The sequence below is a fragment of the Delphinapterus leucas genome, chromosome 1 (genome assembly GCF_059928025.1).
Source record: "Delphinapterus leucas isolate spDelLeu-1000000601 "Yukka" chromosome 1, BTC_Dleu_Yukka2, whole genome shotgun sequence".
NCBI classification, from domain to species: Eukaryota; Metazoa; Chordata; class Mammalia; order Artiodactyla; family Monodontidae; genus Delphinapterus; species Delphinapterus leucas.
Window position 1 is genome coordinate 172,180,877 of NC_143129.1, and position 22,412 is coordinate 172,203,288.

The 22,412-nt window shown below is 52.4% G+C and overlaps 3 protein-coding genes across 7 annotated transcripts; 1 reads left to right on the forward strand and 2 right to left on the reverse strand.

Moving 5' to 3' along the window:
- Positions 1-218: 218 nt before the first annotated feature.
- GALE (UDP-galactose-4-epimerase) lies at positions 219-5,152 on the forward strand. 3 transcript variants are annotated; one of them, XM_089899161.1, is made up of 11 exons: positions 219-276; positions 1,901-2,119; positions 2,266-2,381; positions 2,470-2,583; positions 2,817-2,993; positions 3,268-3,381; positions 3,477-3,543; positions 3,648-3,733; positions 3,843-3,920; positions 4,139-4,253; positions 4,426-5,152. In XM_089899161.1, exons 2-11 carry the CDS (start codon positions 1,999-2,001, stop codon positions 4,482-4,484), a joined length of 1,047 nt encoding a protein of 348 aa, XP_089755287.1. In that variant the 5' UTR covers positions 219-276; positions 1,901-1,998; the 3' UTR covers positions 4,485-5,152. The 3 variants fall into 3 exon arrangements, with proteins under 3 accessions (XP_089755287.1, XP_089755292.1, XP_022407482.1); XM_022551774.2 differs by having other exon boundaries at positions 229-294; XM_089899166.1 differs by lacking the exon at positions 2,817-2,993 and having other exon boundaries at positions 227-294.
- On the reverse strand, positions 4,864-9,384 carry LYPLA2 (lysophospholipase 2). Of its 3 annotated transcripts, XM_089899199.1 has the most exons (11): positions 9,253-9,384; positions 8,400-8,406; positions 7,677-7,780; positions 7,381-7,412; positions 7,197-7,262; positions 6,673-6,720; positions 6,512-6,582; positions 6,273-6,346; positions 6,094-6,195; positions 5,819-5,992; positions 4,864-5,725 (listed from the first exon to the last, which is right to left on the reverse strand). In XM_089899199.1, the coding sequence occupies exons 1-11, from the start codon at positions 9,367-9,369 to the stop codon at positions 5,675-5,677; spliced, it is 846 nt and encodes a 281-aa protein (XP_089755325.1). In that variant the 5' UTR covers positions 9,370-9,384; the 3' UTR covers positions 4,864-5,674. The 3 variants fall into 3 exon arrangements, with proteins under 3 accessions (XP_089755325.1, XP_022407488.1, XP_089755319.1); XM_022551780.3 differs by lacking the exon at positions 8,400-8,406 and having other exon boundaries at positions 9,247-9,377; XM_089899193.1 differs by lacking the exons at positions 6,273-6,346; positions 8,400-8,406 and having other exon boundaries at positions 9,247-9,377.
- Positions 9,385-11,307: 1,923 nt separating this feature from the next.
- Positions 11,308-17,914, reverse strand: PITHD1 (PITH domain containing 1). The gene is made up of 6 exons (XM_022552044.3): positions 17,676-17,914; positions 16,997-17,040; positions 16,552-16,629; positions 13,734-13,838; positions 12,957-13,065; positions 11,308-12,418 (listed from the first exon to the last, which is right to left on the reverse strand). Exons 1-6 carry the CDS (start codon positions 17,871-17,873, stop codon positions 12,317-12,319), a joined length of 636 nt encoding a protein of 211 aa, XP_022407752.1. The 5' UTR covers positions 17,874-17,914; the 3' UTR covers positions 11,308-12,316.
- Positions 17,915-22,412: the final 4,498 nt, after the last annotated feature.

Consider the following 22,412-nt stretch of genomic DNA (forward strand, 5'->3'; position numbering starts at 1 on the left):
AAGCGCTGGCGCCTGGGCTCGCGGGCGCGGCTCCGGGCCGTGCCGTGCCTTCCTCCGCCCACCGCCCAGGCACGGGTCGGTACCGCCCTCTGCGGGACGTGCCGCGCAGGCGTCCTGAAGACGTAGCTTCCTTGATCCTCCCGGCGCCCCGTACTGCGGTCTCCCCGCTGACACGTCTCTTGGGGGCGTGGAGGAGGCGGGGCCAGGGCGGGCCGTCGGTTCTTAAAGGGACTGGGCGCGGAGCTCGGGAGGCGGCGCCGTTCGAGGCAGCGCGGGGTGCGTGGTGCGGAGCAGGTTCGGGAGGCGAATGGGGGGTCTGGGCGGGTTTGCGAGGGGCCGGGTGGTCCGCCGGGCGCGAGGGAGAGTCTCGGGGGTCTGGGCTGCTTTCTGGGCAGAGTCCCGCCAGGGCGGACCCACCCTCGCTGCTCGCAGCTCCCGCTGCCTTGGCTGGGGTGGCCAGGGTTCATTCATTCCCGGCCGAGGCACTCCTAGTTCGGCCCCCTCCGAGCCACCGCCCGAATCCCAGCCTGAGGCTCAAGTGCACTTGATAGCTCACGGCCCTGCGCCCCCTCCTCTCCATTTTACGGACTGGGAAAACTGAGGAGGCGACAGCTGACCGAGGCCACTCTGCGAGTCGGAGGGAGGCCGGCCTCACCAGCCTTCCTGCCTCCCATAGCTCCTCCGCCACCACTTTCCGGGGGCCCGCACAGTGCGTGGAGCTCGGTGGGTCGGCGGCGGGGGCGGCTTCAGCGTCAGGAGCAGAGTCCAGCGGGAAACAGTGGGGGCGGGGGGCGAACTGCTTGGGGAGAGGGGCGGGGCTTTGATCCTGGAGATCCAGATTCTAGCCCGGCCAGCACTAGCTTTGTGACTTAAGGCAATTACTTCACCTCTCTGACCTTAGTATCCTTTTTTGTAAAGTGCCAGTAATAACACCTACCTCATCAGGATATTGGGGGAATTCAGGAAAATAATGCAAAAGTGCCCAATACAGAGCCTGGCACGCAGCGGGCGTTCAGTCGAGCTGGGTGAGCCCAGAAGAGGATTGACGCAGCTCGGAGGAAGGCGGCTGCGGGCCAGGCCGCCCGGAATGAAAGACTTCAGTGTCTGAGTTTCCTCCCCCGCCCCCCTCCTCCGCTCCACCGTCTCTGCCCGTAGAGTTTGTTCAGGGTGGTGTTGCACACCTGACAGTGGAGCCTGGGGCCAAGGCCACGTCTACACTACCCTGTTCAGTGCCACCTAGAATTAGGCGGGATCCTTAGCTCCAAGCCGGGAGTGGCATCCGCACAGGCGGAACCAGCCTGGCTGACCTGGGGTGGGGCCCACTCCAGGAGTGCAGTGCTGTAACCCCAGAGCTGGGCTCAGCCTGCCTGGCAAAAGACCCCACCCTGAGGCCATCTGCTATATTTCCTGCCTCCTCCCAGTTGACCTTTGTGGGAGGGAGTCAGGGGGCTGCTTACCCCAGGAGGTATTAGTCACTGAACCAAGGAGCCAGTGTATACCTAGTGATGGCAGAGGGACTGGGAAGGTCCGAGTCTGAGCAGACAGAACCCCTTCCTGGGCTCTTGGAGTCCCAATGCTGCTGCCTTGTTTCCTTTTGTCCAGAACTGTCCAGTCCCCAGACACCTCGGGGAAGGCAGTGTGGAGCCTAGGGTTCCATCTTCCCAACCCCCGGTCAGTTATGGTGCTTGTGCCATCAGTCTCCCCACCTGTACCATGTGGCAGTCCTTTAAAATCACCTCATCTGACCCTCACACCACGTGATAGTTGGACAGTTATAAACTCCACGTTATAGAGATGGAAACTAAGGCCAAGAGAGAAGTGGTCTCCAAGGCCTAAGGCCAGAAAGTGATGGTATCCAGTCTTGGACCAGGGCTGACTCCAGACCCACCCTATTAACTAGGACGCACCACTGCCTCCCTCTGACGCGAGTCCAGATCGAAGGAGGCCCTGAGCAGGCAGCCTCAGCCACCTCTGAGTCTCCGTCCCGGGCCAGCCGCGATGGCGGAGAAGGTGCTGGTAACAGGTGGGGCTGGCTACATCGGCAGCCACACCGTGCTGGAGCTGCTGGAAGCGGGCTATTCGCCGGTGGTCGTCGACAACTTCCATAACGCCATTCGTGGTGAGCAGGCGGAGGGGGCTGGGGCTCCCAGGGGGATGGAAGGGAAACCCTGCGTTCTGCCTCCAAGAGATGGGTGTCTGGCCAGTCCCTTGGGAACCCAGCACCCCATCTCCTCTGACTTTGATGGCCTCTATGTGCCCAACCAGGAGGGGGCTCCATGCCTGAGAGCTTGCGGCGGGTTCAGGAGCTGACAGGCCACTCTGTGGAGTTTGAGGAGATGGACATCTTGGACCAGGCAGCCCTACAGCGTCTTTTTAAGAAGGTGGGTGCTTGGCAGGCAGACAGGAAGGGGGCATAGCCAAGGGCCAGGCCTGTAAGCAACCTCTGACCCCAGCTTTGCAACCCTGCAGCACAGCTTCACGGCAGTCATCCACTTTGCTGGGCTCAAGGCTGTGGGCGAGTCGGTGCAGAAGCCTCTGGATTATTACCGAGTTAACCTGACAGGAACCATCCAGCTTCTGGAGGTGAGGCATGAGGCGAGGACACAGACACTGTGAGGGTCCCTGGCCGGGTACGCAGTGCCAAACACGGTGGCAGAGCCCAAGCTGTGTCATCTTTGCTAGGTCTTTGCCTCTCAGCCTCGGTCTCTCCTTCTGTAAATGGGAGCCCATAGCTCAGCCCCACCCACCTGGGAGGTGTAAGGGGGCAGGAATAATGTGTGAGGCAGAGGCCACTGACGCCTCCCCTCCACGGGCAGATCATGAGGGCCCACGGGGTGAAGAACCTGGTGTTTAGCAGCTCGGCCACCGTGTATGGGAACCCCCAGTACCTGCCCCTGGATGAGGCTCACCCCACAGGTGGCTGTACCAACCCCTATGGCAAGTCCAAGTTCTTCATCGAGGAAATGATCCGGGACCTGTGCCAGGCAGACAAGGTGAGGGCCCCCTTTGACTCAGCCGTGGCTCTGCTCACGGACCCCTCACAGCCCACCCTCCGCGAGCCTGAGGACGGGATCCTGATCAGCCTCCACCAAGGAGGAGGCTGGGGTTCAGGAAGCAGCAGTGACTTGCACGAGGTCACAGCACTTGCAGGGAGGGCCCGATACCCTGCTCCTTTCTAGGGATAGAGAACCAGCAGGGTGGGCTCTGGATTCAGCTGGGACACGCAGCCTGCACCCCAACCCCCATCGTCTGACCTGCGTCCCACAGGCCTGGAATGCAGTGCTGCTGCGATATTTCAACCCCATAGGCGCCCACGCCTCGGGCTGCATCGGCGAGGATCCCCAGGGCATCCCCAATAACCTCATGCCCTATGTCTCCCAGGTAAGGGAGAAGGGAAAGGAAGGGGGTGGCCCTAGGCTTGAGGGCTACAGCTGGTGCCAAGGTCCTGGGAAAAGCTAACCTGACCTCCACCCCAGGTGGCGATTGGACGACGGGAGGCACTGAATGTCTTTGGCAACGACTATGACACAGAGGATGGCACAGGTGAGCCCAGAACCAGGAGGAGCCAGGAGTGGGAGCCGGGAGGGAGACTGCGGTGGGACAGAGACTGTACTGCACCCAGCGCCCCACCACCTCCTCCTCTGCAGGCGTCCGGGATTACATCCATGTCGTGGATCTGGCCAAGGGCCACATCGCGGCCTTGAGGAAGCTGAAGGAGCAGTGTGGCTGCCGGGTAGGAAGAGAAGGAAGGGAGGGGAAGGAGACGGAGGCCTGGACCAATGGGGCCCAGAGGGGTAGTAAGTCCAGCCCCCGGCACGGTCCCTGTTCTCCTCTCTGGGCAGATCTACAACCTGGGCACGGGCACGGGCTATTCGGTGTTACAGATGGTCGTGGCCATGGAGAAGGCCTCGGGGAAGAAGGTAGGCTGGCAGCCCACCCTGACCCACCCCCAGCCCCTCCTACTAACCTACATGACGGGCATCCCAGCACCGCCCTGTCTCCCCAAGCCTGCCTTAGGACTTGACGCCTGAGAGCGAGACCCTGCTCTGGACCTCCATTTCTTGAGGGCCTGGTCAGCAAGTTGGCAGATAAGGCCAGGGCCAGCTCAGCTAAGCTACAACCGCCCCCTCTCTTGCAGATCCCGTACAAGGTGGTGGCCCGGCGGGAAGGCGATGTGGCTGCCTGTTATGCCAACCCCAGCCTGGCCCTCAAGGAGCTGGGCTGGTCAGCAGCCTTAGGGCTGGATAGGATGTGTGAGTGCTAGCCCAACCCCTGACCCTGGGTGCTGGCCTGGCCCCTGGGAGAGAGTCGGGGGCTAGGAAAAGGGCCGCCGGGGGTCTGGGCCTGTCCACTCCGGGCTGTCCAAGGTGGTGCGGGCCCTGCACTCCAGCGTGGACCCTGAGCACAGACCTCGCCCCATCACAGGTGAAGATCTATGGCGCTGGCAGAAGCAGAATCCTTCAGGCTTTGGCGCGCAGGCCTGAGACCCTCACCTACCAGGGACCAGAAAAGGAAGAGAAACAACTGCCTGCTCTCCAGCCTCTGGGAGGAACCCAGGGGCCTCAGAGCCTCCCCTACCTCAGACCCCAACTGTGCCCACTCAGCCCACCAGGCATGAGGCCAAGCGCACCACTGACCAGGTATCAGGGGTCTCTATTCCACAGGGTCCAGGAACCCAGGAGGACCACCAAGAGCAAGTGGGGCGAAGCAGGGCCCTGAGACACGCAGAACGCCCTCCTCCCAGGCACTAATTTATACTGCTACAAAGGAGCTTCCCAAAGTATTTAAAATAAAGTTTTCTTACACTGGAGCAGATTCTTGCACATGATCACACTCTACCCCTTGGATAGAATCATCCAGGCCTAAGAGGTGAAGCAATTGCTTTAATTTTATCGGAATCCAGACACAACAAGAAAAACACCCAAAACTACATGGAGACAGAAGACAAGACACGACTCCTCCCCACCTCCCCCTGGCCCTAGAGTGGGGACAATGTGGGGTGAGGCAGCTGGGGGAGACCTTGAGCCTCAGTCCAGCCCTGCAGGCTCCAGGCCCGCGGGGGCGGAGGGTAATGGGGAGGCAGGGCCCAGCCCCCAAGTCAGAATGGCTGAGGGGAGGCCCCCTCGAAGGACTCCGCCCCGTCACCCACACTCCTGCACAGGGGCAGGGAGCCCACAGCAGCAAGGGGGCCCGGGCCACGGACACATTCATGATTGAGAAGCAGCTGGAGTGGAGGCAGGAGAGACACGATTATCTGGGCAGAATCAGCTGGCGGGAGAGGGTGGGAGGTGGGGCCTGGTAGGGCCCCAGGGGCCAAACCCTGAGGTCACAGGAGGGGCCCAAAGTGGGGCTAGTGAATGAGGTCCTGAGTGAGTGGGTCAGCGGCTGGGCCCCTTTCTCCCGCTGCCTACAGCCCCTCCAATACTGCTGCCAGGGGGGCCCCCCCTCCAGGGAAATGGGATAAGAAAGCAGCCCACCCCCTGCGGCAGACAGGTGGCTGAAGTCAGGAAGGGAGGCCCGGCCAGGCCTTGGCCTGCCTACCCCAGAGGCCTGTGGGAAAAGGAAGGGTCCAGGAGGGTGAGAAAGGGGCTCGACCGGCTCAGATCCAAGATGGTGCCGCGCGTGCCAAGTCCCCCATGAGCTGGGGGACCGCGCTGGGGGCCAGCAACTGTAGTTAGACAGGAGGCAGCAGCTTCTCAAGAAACTCCTTCACAGCTGCCATCTCCTGGGGGTGGGGGTGGGGGGGTATTGTGAGAGGCTCCTGGCTGGAGGGAGGAAGGAGAAGGGCGGGAGTGGGAAGCAGCCCCTCAGCACTGACCTGAGGACAGGAGCTGTGCATGACCCCGGGGTAAGTCTTGAACTGGACCCTGGCGGGTGTGACAACGGACCGAAGCTTCTCGGCTGTCAGGGCCCCAAACCGTACGGGAACCATGGGGTCCAGCTCCCCATGACACTGAAGGATGGTCAGGTCCTTGGCACTGCCGTTGGCTGCCTGTGGGCCAGACGGGACTCAGAGAGCAAAGCCAGTGCTTGGGCGCAATCCCCCAGCCTCAAGGAGACAGAGGGTAGGAGTGGGGTAGTGGAGACACTCACCTGGGGGAAGGCCCGGTGCAGAGGCAGCCAACAGCTCAATGCCACAATGCCAGCCAGAGGGTGGGGGCAGGTGAGGGCTGTGTAGAGGGACAGGGCTCCACCCTGGAGGAAGGAGAGAATGAGGGCTCATGAGGGCACAGCTCAACTCCCACCGCCCACCCCCCTCTCTCTCCCCTCACCTGTGAAAAGCCTCCCAGGACGATCCGATTGGCAGGGATCCCATTCTTCATCTCATGCTCAATCAAGGCCCTGACTGGGGGGAGGGGGCATGACTGGGTGGAGGGAAAGCTGCCACAGGGACCCAAGGAAGGGAGCCAGACAGAGGTCTTGCCAGGCACTTCCCTGGGGGGGGGGGGGGTGCCAGGCACTTCCCTGGGCGGGGGGGAGGGGGGGGGACGCTGGGGAGGGCGGGGCTTACCGTTCTCCGCTGCCCTCTTAATGCCGGCCTCGTCCTCTGGGGCGTCTGGGCTCAGCCCCATCAGGTCAAACCTGGCGGAGCAGAGACGCGGGCAGCTACTAGGAGACCTGGGCCGGCCCCAGGCAGCTCCCTCAAGCTCCTATTCCCCTCTCCAGACTCACCAGGAGGGCATCACCATCTTCATGTTGAGTGTCACAGGGATCCGAGGCCTGGGGAGGGACAGCAAGAGGGGCCGTCATGCTCCGGAGGGATGAGGAAGCCACAGCAGAGAGCCCAGGTGGGGGCAGGGCAACCCCTGGGGAACCCTCCCAGCAGGCAGGGCCTGTGTTTAAGGTGTTGCTAGGCAACCTGCCACGTGGGGCTGGAGGCTGTGGCTGGGGGCATCGGCAGTAGCAATGGAGAAGCACAGCCCAGCACTCGGTGTGCGGGGTTCCAGCTCAGTCAGTGAGTACTTGGGGAAGGGGTACAGGGGGTGCTGGTTCTAGGAGTCTCAGGTCTAGGAGGCCTTGGGTCTGGGGCTGGTCCCTATTCCTGAGGGTTCCACAGGAATGATGAAGGGTGAAAATGGCACCTGTGACTGCTCTGGGCCCCAGGCCCCAGGATGCAGCCGGCAGGAGAGAACAGGCCTGGGACCACAGGACCACCCCCTATCTTCAGTCCCTCCCCTTGCTGGGGTGACACTCACGCATGGGGACAGATGTACTTGACGTGAGGGAGCCGGATAGTAGAGAGGGCGTCAGCCCAGCTGTGCCTGTAGGAGGGAAAAGAGAAAAGACACCGATGTGTAGAGGGAGGAAGGGAGGGCAAAGGTCCCGCCCCCTGGGCCCTCCCCCACTTCCCCAGGAACACCCCCTCCCCAGCTCACTCACCCTGTGTCTCCAAGGCCATGTAAAAAAATAACCTGGAAAAGGATCAGATGGGAAAGAGGGCAGTCACCGTCCTGCTATCACTCGCACTCTGTCCTCCAACTTCTGGCCACCCCTCCCTCACCCCCAAGGACCTGGAGGGGAACTGAGGTGGCAGCCAGACAGGCGATTAAGCCCCTGCCTCCCGGCTGCAGGCTGCTCACCCTCTCCTCACTGCCACCTCTATTTTCCCCACGCCCCCTCCAGCCAGTTCCCCAGCCGGCCCCCTGGGGGCTGCGTGGGTAGCAGAAGACCCTTACCGCAGCTGTTTCCCGCTCAGCTCCAGACACAGTGGCAGCATCGGTGAGCAGGGGCACAGACATGGTGTTACCACACATACACTGCAGGGCTCCACGGCTGGGGCCTGTGCACATTCGGGACAGTGGTCAGGAGCAAGGCCAGGAAGGGGAGAGAATCCTGACACAGAAGCAGAGCCTCAAAGCCAGGGCCCACCCGGGCCATCAGCCCTCCACCGCACCCCAGGTTCTATCCTGGACACAAAGAAAAGCCAGGCAAGAAGTTCTGGGCCCGAGCAAGCGGGCAGGAAGTTTGCCTTCACTCCAGGGCTGAAAAGCAGGGGCAGCCACCCTAGTGGCCCTGCTTCTGGCCCCCCACACAGCCTGAGGTTGCTGGAGGTGGGCAGAGGCAGGGCTTTGGGGCCATGGGGCAGGGGAGCCAGGGCATCCCCTGCTGCCTTCTCCCCACCTAACACTCGTTGGCAGGTAACTGCCTCCTCTTCCTGCTCTCCAATCATCCCCCTTCTCTAGAGCCCTTGCGTCCCCTCCTTCCCAACTCCCGGCCCTACTGGGAAATGAAGGGAAGGAAAACTGCCGGGAAATATGTTTCCAGCCCCTACTCTCAACCCCACACTCATTTTCTCCAACTTCCCTCCCATCCAGCCCCCATCAGCCTTCTGGCTCAGCCCTTCTCAGAGCCCCTGGGAGCTGCCCATGTCCCCAGAAGGCACACAAACTCCGATCCACCACCCACCTCCTAAACAGTGCCCCCCACCCCCCTGTATGAGGCCACCTGCTGCTGCCCACTGACTCCAAATAGGTCCCCCAGCTCGACCATGCTCTGGGACTCCCAAACGCACAAAAGAATGCCAAGCTGGCTGGCTCCTCCCGTCCTTAGCATCCTCCAAACTCCCCGGCAGCTTCTGCTACCTGCCCCTAAGTGCCGACCCTTCCTAGCAGCGCCCACCCCTCCCACCCCACCAACTGGCTTCCCCCTCCCCTCTCCCCCGAGCGCCCCTCCACACAGTAGAATCCCTCACCTCTGACCCTGGGGTTCCTCTTCCCACACAGGAATGCACCTTTTGTCCTAAGCTGAGATTCCCTTCCTTCCCCACAGAGATTCTTCCACCCCTCACCCCAGGCCCCTCCTCTCAGAGTGGTGCCTTTCCCCCTGACCTGGGGTCTTCCTCGCCACAGTAAAAACTTCCACCCTGACCTATGGTCTCCCACTCCCCACAATGGGAACTTCTGTTCTGACCGAGAGTCGCCCTCCCCACAGTGACAATTTCTATCCTGACCCCGGACCCGCCTCTGCCCACAAAGGGGCGTTCTACGTTTGACCCTGGAGAGCACCCGCCCCACAACGGGATCCTCCACTTCCGACCCTGAAGTCCCTCTCATCACACCGGGACCCCATCTTCCTCTCCCTCTCTGCCCCCAAAGTCCCCCAGACCGGCCAGCGCCTCTTCGCACCTCACTCCCCACCCCCATCCCTCACAACTGCGGTTGCCCCTCCCCACTCGCCAGTACCCTCGCGTTGGGCCGATGCCCCGCCAGTGCCCTCCCCGGGCCTGCTGGCCCCGGACCACGGTACCTCCACTCCTGGGGGTTTCGAGACCTCTCGGGCGATTCTCCTCTCTCTCCCGCACAGACACACACTCTTCCCCCTCTGCCGCCCCCGCCGGAACTTCCGTTCGAGTCCCGGGAACCCAGCCATCGCGCTGCCGGAAGTAGCCTGGCCAGCGGTACGGAACCCGGAAGTGGGCGTCGGGGTTTCTTCAGATAGGAGCTGCCATGTTGGGTACGGTGGGGCCCCTCCCCACAACCAAGCCACGGAGTCTCCGGCCGAATCTAGACAGTGCCTCCGTAGCTCCCACTTGCTACCACCACCCGTGCGCCTCCTGGAGGAAACCTGTCCTGAAGGAGAAGCATTCCTCACACTAGCAGAGTTTCCCACCTTCCCACCCATTTATGGTCTTAGGTTTCCACCACTGGCCCTCACGTCCTGTTCCAGGGTCATGGATAAAGTCATACACTCAGCTGAAAAGACACTTTGAGACCATCTAGTCTTCCAACCTTATTTGAAAGATGAGGAAACTGAGGCTCAGGGGAGGGAAGTAAACAGCAACCTCAGGATTACACTGTGATGCTGCCCCTGCACCTGCTTCCTGAGCTGTAAAACGGTGACAATAACCACCCAGCTTACTTCACAGCTTTGCTGTTAGGCTCAAATGAGGCCGTGTGGAAATGCTCTACACAGTGTAAAATCACAGCGTTGAGGACATGATGACTCTAAAAAGGACCTGGGAGAAAAGAACACTGGCATCAGCAGTGTCCGAGACAACTGGTCAGGAATCGGAGGTGTTGTCTTAGCTCTGCCCTCAGCAAGCAATACCACACAGACAGTGCACAAAATACCACCATCAGCGAGCTCCAGTTGTTAACAAAGAGGGTTTCATTTGGTCACCGAGTCACCCTTTGCTCCTTGCAGCATCGGAAAAAGTGGAATGGGGCTCAGGGTCCACATAAAGGCTGGAAGGGGAGGCAAACTGGGTTGCAGGACCATGTCCCTGACAGGGCCTGTGGGCATCTGCACACAGGAAATGAGTCATCCCTCAGCAGCTTAGGACTCATCTGCCCAGCTTAATGTACACTAGGTTTTTTTGAACTGAAAGGAAACAGTATATCTGGAAGCTCAACAAAGCACTTTTTCCCAGGTTAAGAGGCAGTTTGGTCTTAAGTGCTCAGCCCGTCACAGAGCAGGAAAACTTTTAGGTCCAGAGGACCAGAGCAGGCCAAGGATCCAGGGTTGGAAAAGGGGTGAATGGATGAGGACAACACAGTTGCTCCCACTCCCAGAATCCCTGCTGGGTCTGCTTGTGGAAGAATAAACAATTCCTCCTGCACCCCAATCACCTAAGACACTGTGGCACTTTGAGCAAATTCTTCAAAGTGAAGCTCAAATTCAGAGGCCTTGTCTCAGAGGCTACCAGTGATTAGTGCTAGTGGGATTAATGGTTAGTCTGCTCTAACACTTCTATTTTCCCCCTACTCCAAATTAAAACATAGCCCTTCTTTATCTCCAAATAACCCAACTGAAATAAAAAGGCTGTGGCGGAGGAGTGAGTAGGACCCTTGGTGCGTCGAGAATTGTATTTGCATTCTGGTTGATTTCAGGCTGCATTTTTAGAAATTGAGGCTCGGGCAAGGCTTGGTGGTGGCAGGCTTTCCCCAGGATAAGCTGGAGAAACAGGCTAGCAACGGTGTGGGCCAATCCCTCAGAGGCATTCCCTCAGTAGGATTAAATTCAACACTAATTTCCATTACCAAGTGTTTCTATTTTCTGCAAAGGAGAGAATACTGACCACTTTAAATCCCCTTTTAGGATACTTAAATTCTGTCCAATCGCCGTACTGACTTGCAAATCTTAAGTCCAACTTCTTGGGTCTACCTTCAGACCTTAGGGGCTGCTCACTTCACTTTCCTCACCATTTCTTCTGATGAGCTCCAGAATCTGTTCTCCCTTGTTTTTGTAAACATCACCTCACAACTTACTTCCTTACCTAAGAAATGGAATATAAGGTTTTTAACCTCACCTTCTTCTTTACAAAATGTGGGTGGGTGGGTGGGTGGGTGTAGGAGCGTTTTTAGCCTACTGTACAGAATTAAACCTGACCTTTCCTGGAGATACTCATCTAGTGTCGATTTAACTGTGGCACTTATCACCTACCTGGTCCAAAACAACAACAGATTTCAAAGTTTCATACAGTTCTCAGTAAAGGTTTCATGAGTACTACCAAGAACTCAAAAGACTATACAAACATTAAGTCTGGCAAGGATTTATTAGGAAGCTTATTAGTCACAGTGAATAAAAATCCATGAACAGAAGAACTGAGATCTCCAAATTGGCAACTGGGCTTACAACACTAGTTAGAAGCTAATAAATATTAAGGATGTCCCAAGAGGAATCTTATCTAAGTCCCAATCTTACCCCGACCAGGATCCCAACAAACACAGAAACGATGCCCATGCTCTCCTCAGACTGCTTACCTGGTTAGCAGGAAAAAAGAACTTCTTCTCAAGCTATTACGCATTATCAGGAGATTCTTGCTCTTCTAACTATAACCATGGGACACTAGCGCACGACAGACAACTCCAAGCTGGGCAGCTTGACAAGAATGGTGAAAGGTGACAGGGAGAAGGAGCACGCAGGGACAAGGACTTCTAGCTCGACACCCTCCTGGTGGTTAATACGAACACAATGCTGAGGCTTCACAAAGTTTACTGCAGCCCAGGAGGAGTCTCCATTTAAAAAAAACAAGTCACACAAAAATCCTGCCACAAAGCATCAAGACACTTGGGATCCCGTGGCCACATTAACTGGGAAGGCAGGCATTATCCATGACTGCCAGGTGCTGACCACCCCAAGACCCAACTTCTGCAGGGCCCCAGAGAACCACGATTGTCCCTCGGCACCCACACGACCCTTCCCGGGGGTGTGGTGTCTTCCGTAGGTCAGGTTTCTGCAGCAAGCCCCAAAGACAAAGCTTGGCAGAGGCTGTGGCAGCCAACTCTCTCTGGAGCCCCATCTCTCTCTGTCTTTCCCAACAGTATGTCGTACATCTTCACTGACACAACGCCTCTGTGGGAGCCTTGGCCAGCCCTTAGGAAATAAAGTGTGTCTGTGGGGTAACCTGATGGACCCTGTGGTCAGCTGGGTTGGCCGATGCTTCATAATTGCAGATGGTCACCTCATGTCGGCGAAGCTGCAAGAAAATTGAGAGGCTGGGTCAGCCGGCCATTGCCTAGACCACTCAACGGAGTGGTCCTTATTCAGGTTCATTTCTAGAAGTCATCATCTAATCTATTCCCCGTTCTGATACTTTTTATCCTGAGAAGCCTGGGTAAGATCGAATCAATGATTCACCCCATCACTTAGAAGATTCATTCCTCCACTATAATGGAGGCACCATGAGAAGAAGACCTTGTCTATCTTGTTTATCACCCTATCTCTGGTGCCCAGAACAAGAAAGGTTACCAATAATGTTAAATGAAGGAAAGAATTTTAAGGTGAAAAACTGCATTGATATCAGCTGTATTATTTCAACCCCCTTAAAATTCCTATAGCCTGTCAAATGAGACGGACAGTTTACAGTGATGAAACCAAGAAAAACCAGACTGGGAGCAATCAATGTCTCACTTGCTCTTTTTCCTTTCCTTCAAGCTCCTACCACCACAGCATGCAGATATACAAACATATGTACACATATTAGAGGGGCAATAATACTTCCAACCCCATCTTACCTCAGTCCATTCTCCTCTCAGGCCAATATAAAAGACCTTTGTGGTATCGGCTCCAAAGTTTTTTGAAATATGAATTGAGAGATGATAGACATTTGAAAAACGAGAAATTCTGGAGGATGAAAGAGTGGAGAGAGAAGACAACAATTAAGAGTTCAGTGAGAAGCTCACTACCCATGTCAAAAAAGTCAATTCCAGCTCCATCCTGTGGTAAAACCCAGGCAAATGTCAGAGAACAATCTTGGGGTCTTACGTCTCATTCTTCTCCTTTGGGCAAGCAATGAATACAGTGAACATTTACTGAACATCTGCCAGATCTTGTCCAAGGCAATAGGGACAGAAAAATGAATCAACACTGCCCCTGCCCGCAAGGAACAGGAATGAGAAATGCTGTGCGACCACGCAGGGATCTGAAAGCAAGCTCAGTAGGAAAATGAGAGAGGTAAGGTGGTCACATGTAACTTGGCTGCTGTAAGCCCACTACGCAAAGAGGAATTCTGAAAACATCTTTCCTAAGACCATACTAGGAGCTCATTCAAATCTGTCAATTGCTTCCAGGTTAACAAGTCTGTGGCTTGCACTGAACCTCTGCCAAAATTTGACCAAGCCTAGGATCAGGCCTCTCCACTGTTTTAACTTGTTTCTGATGCTAAGGAAGCAGGAGATGGGCCAAAAACAATTGCAAGCCCACTAAATGCTAATGCACAGATGCTCACTGCAAGTGAGGGAGCGCCTGCCATTCTCAGAAGCCAAAGAGTGGAAGAGAGGCCCAGTGCTTACTTTGTAGCATACTCTAGTTCTCCTGTAAGATCCCGGTTCAGACTAAAGGTCTGATCTGGCTCCCTGTCTGTATCATCAAAGCTCATCTGTGGAATGTTCTTGTACCTGAGAAAGGAAAGGGGAGAAAAATCAAGAAATGTGCATGATCACATTTTTCAGGTTCTCAGAACTTCCTACTGACTCCTCAACTGCCCTCGGTTCTATCAACAGGAGATCAAATTTTGGAAACGGCATTTTACTGGCATTTATACACAAATATCTTTAATCCAACAAGAGCTGAGAACTGCAACATAAGCCAGTGGCATCTTTGAGTGGGTTAAGAGCGCATGAGAAGCAATACACAAAGCGATAGCTCAAACTGGGTCACACGCAGCAAATGCATGGAGAAAATAAGCAACTCAGCACATTCAGACCAAGCTGAGGATGTTAAATAAAACAGCTTTACTCATGGGGAAAAATACTTTGGCAGAAACATCTTAAACACAGTTAAGAGATAAGATCAGGTAACCCAACACGCAAGCATTTTTCTGTGTTCAAAATTACCCTATATACAGAGTCATCTTACAAGTCTTAAAAAAATACAACTTGGGGATTTCCATTTTGAAGAAAGCACAAAAGGCCGCCAACTCACAATGGGCTTTGGAAAGTTAAGTAAAACTGCTAGTGAAGAAACAAATTTTCAAAGACATATCTAAGAAACAGCAGTCTCCTCTGTAACTCACAAATTCTAAAGGACTGGGCCACACACACCCCCAATCTCTAGTGTCTTATTAACACACCCACATGGGAGGGGCCTAGATATTAGCTGCAGCAAAATGCAGGTAACATAGGAAAGCAAATGTTTGCTTCAACGTGTTTCTAAGAATGATGCACAGAATAATAATAGTAGTGAACACTTATAAGCAGCATTATGAGAGGCAGTGTAGCACTGTGGTTAAAAGCAGTGTCTCTGGAGCCAGACTTCCTAGGTTTAAAGCCTGGTTCTGTCACTGACCAGCTGTGTAATTTTGGGCAAGTGATTTCATCTGTCTCTTATTTCATCATGTGTAAAATGGGGATAGTGATAGTACATATCCCATACAGCTGATGTGGATATTAAATTGATCAATTCTAAGAGACACACTTGTTAAAAAATTTTACTATGGAAAATTTCAAACATACATAAGAGTAAAGAGAAAAATATAATGAATCTCCATATACTTATTACTGAGCTTCAATATTCAGGATCATGCCAATTTTGCCTATCACCCCCATTTTGTTTGTGCTTGATATTCTGAAGCAATCTCAAACGTATCATTTCACTCATAAATATGTCCGTATATATCTCTACAAAGTAAGGACTTCGTAAAAAAAAAATATGATACCATTTTACAATGAACAACAATTAGCAGTAATTCTTTAATATCATCTAACACCTAGTTTGTGTTCAAATTTCACTGATTTAAGGTCTCAAGTTAACTTTTCTGAATGTATTAGTGACATGTCATAGCTGAACAGATACTGCTTTTTTCTTTATCAACGGTACATAAAATAATGGTGCATTTTATCATCAATGACATCTTAGATTTGATAAAGTGCAAAGTGCTTAGAACTGAGGGCTCTATAAGCATTTGCACCTGCCTTTCCAAAACCAGGCACATACTATGGAATTCCCTGGCGGTCCAGTGGTTAGGACTCTGCTCTTTCACTGTTGAGGGCCCAGGTTCAATCCCTGTTCGGGGAACTAAGATCCCACAAGCTGTGCAGCGCAGCCAACCCCCCTACCCAAAACCAACCAACAAACAAAACAAAACGGGGCACATACTACGTTCCAGATTTATTCTAAGCTCTTTACATGTTATAGCTCATTTCTCTCCACAATCTTAAGAGGTTCAGACTATTACTGCCATTTTACATATGGAAACATTGGGATACAGAGAAGTAACGCCCAAGTCATGCAGCTAGCAAGCGGTACAGCCATTATTTGAACCCGAGTATTTACCCCAGAGCCCCCTCTTAACTACAACACAACATGGATGTCTAGTCTTGTCCAGTCAATCCATCTCACAAGTAAACGAGTCCCAGAAAGCATCACCTCAAACGTACTTTGTTTTCTTACAATGATTAAATATGTGGATTTGCTTTCAAATTCATGTTTCTAACATTCAAAAATAGTGTCCATTTCTTAAATCTCTCATTTAAATTGATCAATTTTTCAGAAGAACTTTTTATGTAAAGTTCTTCTGATATTTGCTTCTGCAGCCCTCAGAAAGCAGTGTCCCCTCCTCTAGAAAGGCTACGCTGGAATAAGGCAACTTGTCAGAAAAGGAGTACTAGCTCTAGTATGAACAGATTCCATGTTACGAGAGGTATATAGAACTTTGCTAACTAAAGGCCATGTAAACTCAGATGGACTGCTTCCATCTCAACAAAACACACAGAAAGATTGTAATTGTCTGAAACAGCAAGGGAAGATGTTGAAGCTAACCCCAAAGTAGACTCCTTGAAGATCATTTGAGATCTGCAGCTGGGTTATTAAGAAAACTGCAAAGTCATCAACAATTGGCATTTACAGGATGCCAATGGTGCCACAGCAAATACTTTGAAGAGAGACAAGCTGTTGGCGCTAAAGATACTTAATCTAAAAATGTCGTTAATTCAGGAAGAGACAGATAAGTGTATTTCAATGCAGAACAAACATAAGACTTTTTTTTAAGAGGGGGAGGGGATATTTAACCCAGTAAAAAGAAAAAATTAGACTATTCTGGAATAAAGTGCTACCAGAGAAAAGAGAAAAAGGGATAGGAGCTTCTTGAGGGCCTAGACCCTCGCCACTTACAGTCTCATCTCAGAGGGGTGTGAGTCATCATCTTCTCCCATTATAATGATACCTTTGAGCTTGACATTGCCTGTAAATCTGCCAGAATGCAAAAAAAGAGGGTTGTCAACCTGGGGTTCAATCTCTGCTGAGCTGTGTGACCCTGGGCAAGGCCCTTCCCCTTACTGGGCTTCAGTTTGCTCATGTGTCAGACTTGTGCTAGATAATTTCTAAGATCATGTCTGCCTCTGGCATTCTTCGGTTCTAAAAAATTTACCTTGACTTCTCAGTTATCTTTTAACAAATACATCTTTTTTGCACCAAGAAAGCTACTCACACCCACCTCAGTAATTTACCCCATTTCCAGAAACAGAGGTGTGCTCTTGACACAACCATGGAACGAATCCTGGTAAGGCAAATGGGTACAGCCTCTTTAGCCTGAGGCAAGCACCAAAGAAATACTTACGGAATATTAAACAGAAGCTCTTCATCTGCATCACTTTCAACAAACTGGAGGAGAGAAGGAGGAGAGAGGAGAAAGCAACAAATATTTGCTGAGCGCCTACGATTTCAGGCATCTTCCACCCTGCTTTACAGCTGGAGTGCAATGCAGACAGTCAACCGCCCTCAGTCTTCCAGCACTTATTAACCTCCTGCACCAACTAGCCTCCGGAAATTGTGTGCAGAGATCTGGGCCTATGCGGTCCACAGCTTTCAAATGGCTCTACGCCCCACAATGGTAAATACTCTAGACAGGATAACGTGCTTCATCTCCCTAGGCTGGTCTTCGGTCTTCATCAGGTGATAAGTAATCAGGCAGCCACTAGGACCAGTGGTCAAACGGTAGGGAAAACGCCCTGATGGGTCATCCTCCCTCACTACCCCCCGCAGCCCTGGAACTGAACGTTGGCCGTGTAAAGCAAAGCGCCCTTTCCCGTCTCTGGGCCTCGGCTCCTCTACCTACAAAATGGGGAGATTCGACCCTGTTCGCCTCTCAAAAGGGTGGCAGGAGACGGGCACGGGAAAACGCTTAGCAATCCGGCCGTGGTTATTTTTAACTTCAGAAATGAGACTGACAGAGCAGACGGGCGGCCTGAGGCCCCGCGCGGGTCCCCGCCCGCCCACCCAGGCCCCGGAAGGCCCACCTTGGAGCGGTCGGTCCGCTCCTCCCACGGCTTGAAGACGCCGCGGCCGCTGCCCTCGCGGCTCTCGTTGAGACACTGCAGCCGCTCCAGGTCGATGCGCAGGTACAGGCCGTAGGCCAGGCCGCGCTGTTCGGGAGGCTCCTCACGTTCGGCGGCGCAGCGACAGCCGCCCCCGCCGTGACTGTGGCCATGCGACATGGCGACGCCGCCACCCGCGCGTCCCCGTGCCCTGCCGCCGCCACCCGCGGCTCGCTCGTTTCGCTCCGGCCGCCAAGCGCGCCGCGACCGCCGCGTCGTAAAAGGCGCCCCTGTGCGGCGCAAGCGCGTGGGGAGAAGAGGGCGGGGCTCGGAGAGGGTCTATGTTTGCTAAGGCGCTTCCGGGGGCCGGGAAATTAAGATTGGCTCTTTCAGTCCTGGAGACGGGTGCTGTTGTAGTCCCAGCTTCACAGATGGGGAAACTGAAAAGCAGAGGTTAAACTGGTGTTCCGAGTAAATGGTGGGGCTGGGTTTCGAATCCTCCTCTTCCTTAGGCTAAAGTCTGTTCTCTTTTCGTTTACCACCAACTTTTTTTTTTTTTTTTTTTTTGCGGTACACGGGCCTCTCACTGTTGTGGCCTCTCCCGTTGCGGAGCACAGGCTCCGGACGCGCAGGCTCAGCGGCCATGGCTCACGGGCGCAGCCACTCCGCGGCATGTGGGATCCTCCCGGACCGGGGCACGAACCCATGTCCCCTGTATCGGCAGGCGGACTCTCAACCACTGCGCCACCAGGGTAGCCCACCACCAACGTTCTTTGGGAGCTGGTGGCGCAGTGATAAGGCCCCGAAGAGTAGGGAGCACAACGTTATCACTGCCGCCCATGTGCACGCTTAGGCGCTTAGAGCTCACAAACCCACTTTCATAACCACTTTCTTCAGAGTGGGCTTAGTGGTCGAGACCACAGGATTTATGGACAGCTGAATCTGGAGACAAGTCCTGGGTCTGTTATTGACTGTGTGACACCCTGAATAAGTCATGTTCCCCATCCTGAGACTTTTTGTTCCTCGTCTGTAAAGTGGGAATGGTAATATCTGTTTCATAGGATCACAGTGGGTATTAAATGAAATAATGCTCTTCAAGAACTCAGCATAGTGGCTGACACATGGTAAGAATTCAATAGTTGAGTCAGATCTTGGTTGAAATCCAAGTACTGCCACTTACTAGCTTTGTGGCCTTGGGCAAGTGATTTAACCTCTCTGAGTCTCAGTTTACCCTCTGTAAAATAAAAGGATTGGACTAGATGACCTTTAAGTCCCCTCCCCATGTGATGTTTCAGAGCAGTTCTTTCAAACAGCTGGTTGTGACCCATTGATATGTCTTAAAATCCATTTAGAGGATTGTGACCGGCATTAAAAAATTAAATAGAATAAAATAGAAAATTCAGAATGTATTACACATTTTAGTCTCCACTTATGGAACTTTTGTTTCAGCTTCTTGTATACTCAGGTGCAATTTAAAATGTTTTTCATCTTTTGGGTTGAGATCAAGAGTGGAAAGCCACTATTTAGAGTTGAAATGATTCTGGTTTCGGGGTAGAATGTGTTCTTACTTCTTGGTGGAGACGGGGAGAGATAGGAAGTTGAGAGAGTTAAGAGGTACTTTGGATAGCCCCTACCCTTCACTCTGGCTCTGAAGTATCCAGACCAGACTGGGGGCTGCAAACGAAAATAAACATCTGCTCAAGTTCCATTCAGAAATATTTTGATGTCCTAGTTCAATTCTTTGTGAAGAAGGCAAGCTTGGTTCTGGTTCAGCTAGCTCAATGTTATGACTTATTCCTGCCTTCACATTACAGTTTCAGGGAAGGGGACTGGCAAGTGCTAAACGCTTAGCGAATATTTGTTTGATAGAATGATACACTCAGTAGCCTTTCTTTGGGAAGACTGTATCCCACTGCAGGACTAACCCAGGACTTCTACTCACTTTTGGCTTCTTTCCTATCATTTGCATCATTGTCATCCTTTAGTGGTTTATGGAGCAGTGTGTGCCAGACATGGTGCTAAGCACATTACGTAGTACATGTAGTTCATCTCAGTTATTTGTCACATGATCTTTGAGAGATAGGGAGTGTTACCCAATATTATCCCCAATTTGAAGGTGAGGAAAATTGAGGCTGAAAGAGGTGAATTAACTTGCCCAAGATCAGATAAGTTTGGGAAATTACTAGGTTTTGAGCCTAGTTTGTTTTCCTGAAACAAAAAGGTATACATGAAGTAAATACGTTGTATCGATTAGCTTATACCATGTAACAAATCACCCCCAAACTTAAAATCTTTCAACAACAGCATTTAGTATTTCTCATGCTTCTGTAAATCACCTGGTCAGTTCTTTTCTGGGCAAGTTGGGTGGGCTGATTAGTTTGGAATAGCCTCACTCACAAGTCTTGTTGATATGGACCGTCAGCTGAGGTGATGGCCACAAGTCTCCTGCAGACTACCAGAACTCAGACACATTGTTGCAGTTGCTGAGTTCCAGGAGCACAGGAGGGAAGACCCAATTGCACAAGCACCTGTTAACCATCAACCTCTATCATTTTTGTGAATGTCCCGTCAGCCAAAACGAGTTTCATTGGCCAAATCCAAATTCAAGGGTGGAGAGATAGACTTCACCTTTCAATTGGGAGAACTACAAAATACTGTGGCTCCCTGCTCTTCCCCCCGCAATAGACCCATACTGGTTACCTTTTGTTGTGTAACAAACTACTCCCAAATTTAACCGCTTAAAACAACAGCATTCATCTCACAATTTCTGCAAGTCAAGAATTTAGGAGCGGCTTTGCTGGAGGGCTGGAGGGTTCTGTCTTGGCTCTCTCACGAACCTCAAGTCTTCTGAAAGCTTGATGGAGCTGGACAATCCAGTTCCAAGATGGTGCTCTCGTATGGCTGGCAAGTTGGTGCAGGCTGTTGGCACGAGGCCTCACCATATAGACCGCTCCGTAGGACTTCTTGAGTGTCCTAGTGACATGGTGGCTGGCTTTCACCAGAGCAAGTGATCAAAGAGAGAGCAAAGTAGAAACCACAATGTCTTTTATGGCCTAGCCGTAGAAATCACATATTGTTGATTCTAAAATATTGCACGGTTCCATAGGTCAGCCATATTCAGTGTGAGAGGGAACAACATAAGGGTGTGAATACCAAGAGGTAGAACTCATTAGAGGCCCCCTTGTAGGTGGCTACCACACTGCCGTACATATTAAGTGACCACTGAAAATGTCTTTAAATTTCTCTTGTATTTAATTGGTAATTTGGATGAGGATAGAATCCTTCAGAATTTTGAAGCTATTGCTCTGTTGTCTTCTAGCTTTGAGAAACACAATGCCATTCTGATTCCTGATTCTTTGTGTGGGTTTCCCTCATTCCATTTCTGGAAGCTTTTAAGATCTTCTTTTGGTCCCTAGTGTTCTGAAATGCAGTGCTGGGGCTCTTCTGTCACTCATTGTGCTGGATACCTGACGGACCTTTTCAATTTAGAGACTCTAGAACAGAACGTGAGCGTACAGGTTAAGACACCTGCACGCCTGTGCACAAGGCCCCTTGCAGGGAAACATTTTAGGGGTAAGAGAAGAGAGGTGGGGCTCGGGCCCTGTTCTCTCCCATTCCACCACCTTCTAGTGCAGAGCTCCAAAGGCTCAGAAATCTGAAGGTGGCCTCCAGGTCACTGCGAAGGTTCTTTTGTCCAGGTAGCAGAATATTCTAGCTGTATTTCTTGTTTGTTTGTTTTTGGCCAGGCTGTGCGGCTTACAGGATCTTAGTTCCCCCACCAGGGATCAAACCCGGGCCCACAGCAGTGAAAGCACATAGTCCTAACCACTGGGCAACCAGGGAATTGCCTAGGCTGTATTTTATTTAACTGTTCGTTAGCTCCATTTATAACTTTTTAAGTACACCACCATTTGTACTCTTGCCTCAATCCCGCAAATACTGAGTATGGCCTGCTGGGCAAGTTGCTTAGCCTCTCTAAGCCTCAGACTTGTCATATATAAAATGGGAATAATAAGAGTACCTACTCTGTAGGGTTTTATTATGAGGGCGATATGAATAATGTATGAGAAAGGTTTGGAACAACATCTGGTGGGTTGGAAAAGGGTAGATAGTGTCCATTACTTAGTGTCAGCTCAGCACCCCCGTCTGGTTCAGTGGGAAATTGCAATTGCTAAGGGGGTTGGATTTGGAAGAAACCAGCTCTTGCAAGGTAGCCTGGCTCTGATTTGCGGATAATGCCTTTTGCCTCTCCTTACTGTGTCTGTCTCTTCTCTTGCACTCCTATGTTGCAGGGATGTCTGAGGACAAATGGGAATTCTCACCGACTTCTAAGACTACCCTGGGGCAGGTAGGAAAAGCTTCCGATTTTTTCTTTCTCCTACTCCCAGGTTCATCTGCAAACATTTCTGTAGCAAAAGGACTGCTGAATTTGTATCCACCTTCCCTCCTCTCCTGTCTCAGTTAAGCTGGGAGAAATGAACTATTTTTCTGTCACTTTCGAATGCTTCCTTGTGGCAAACCGAGAGTATTGTACTAATAATAGCTAATAACCATATGGCACTAATAATGTGCCACACACTGTCCCAAGAGCTTTACTTATATTGTTTTCTAATCTTCGTAATTATAGGTGTCCTATTATTTTCATTTTATAGGTGAGAAAACTGGGGCACAGAGAAGCTAAGTAACTTGCCCATGGACACACAGCTGGTTAGTAGTGGA

Coding starts and splice junctions, on each gene's coding strand:
- LYPLA2 (XM_089899199.1), bottom strand. CDS start 9,369: ATGGCTGGGTTCCCGGGACTCGAACGGAAGTTCCGGCGGGGGCGGCAG. Junction 6,721..7,196: donor AAGTACATCTGTCCCCATGC/GTGAGTGTCACC, acceptor GTCCCTCCCCAG/GCCTCGGATCCCTGTGACAC. Junction 5,726..5,818: donor TGCACAGCTCCTGTCCTCAG/GTCAGTGCTGAG, acceptor CCCCACCCCCAG/GAGATGGCAGCTGTGAAGGA.
- PITHD1 (XM_022552044.3), bottom strand. CDS start 17,873: ATGTCGCATGGCCACAGTCACGGCGGGGGCGGCTGTCGCTGCGCCGCC. Junction 17,041..17,675: donor AGCGGACCGACCGCTCCAAG/GTGGGCCTTCCG, acceptor TCTCTCCTCCAG/TTTGTTGAAAGTGATGCAGA. Junction 16,630..16,996: donor GAGCTTCTGTTTAATATTCC/GTAAGTATTTCT, acceptor GCATTCTGGCAG/ATTTACAGGCAATGTCAAGC.
- GALE (XM_089899161.1), top strand. CDS start 1,999: ATGGCGGAGAAGGTGCTGGTAACAGGTGGGGCTGGCTACATCGGCAGC. Junction 2,994..3,267: donor ACCTGTGCCAGGCAGACAAG/GTGAGGGCCCCC, acceptor TGCGTCCCACAG/GCCTGGAATGCAGTGCTGCT. Junction 4,254..4,425: donor CTTAGGGCTGGATAGGATGT/GTGAGTGCTAGC, acceptor GCCCCATCACAG/GTGAAGATCTATGGCGCTGG.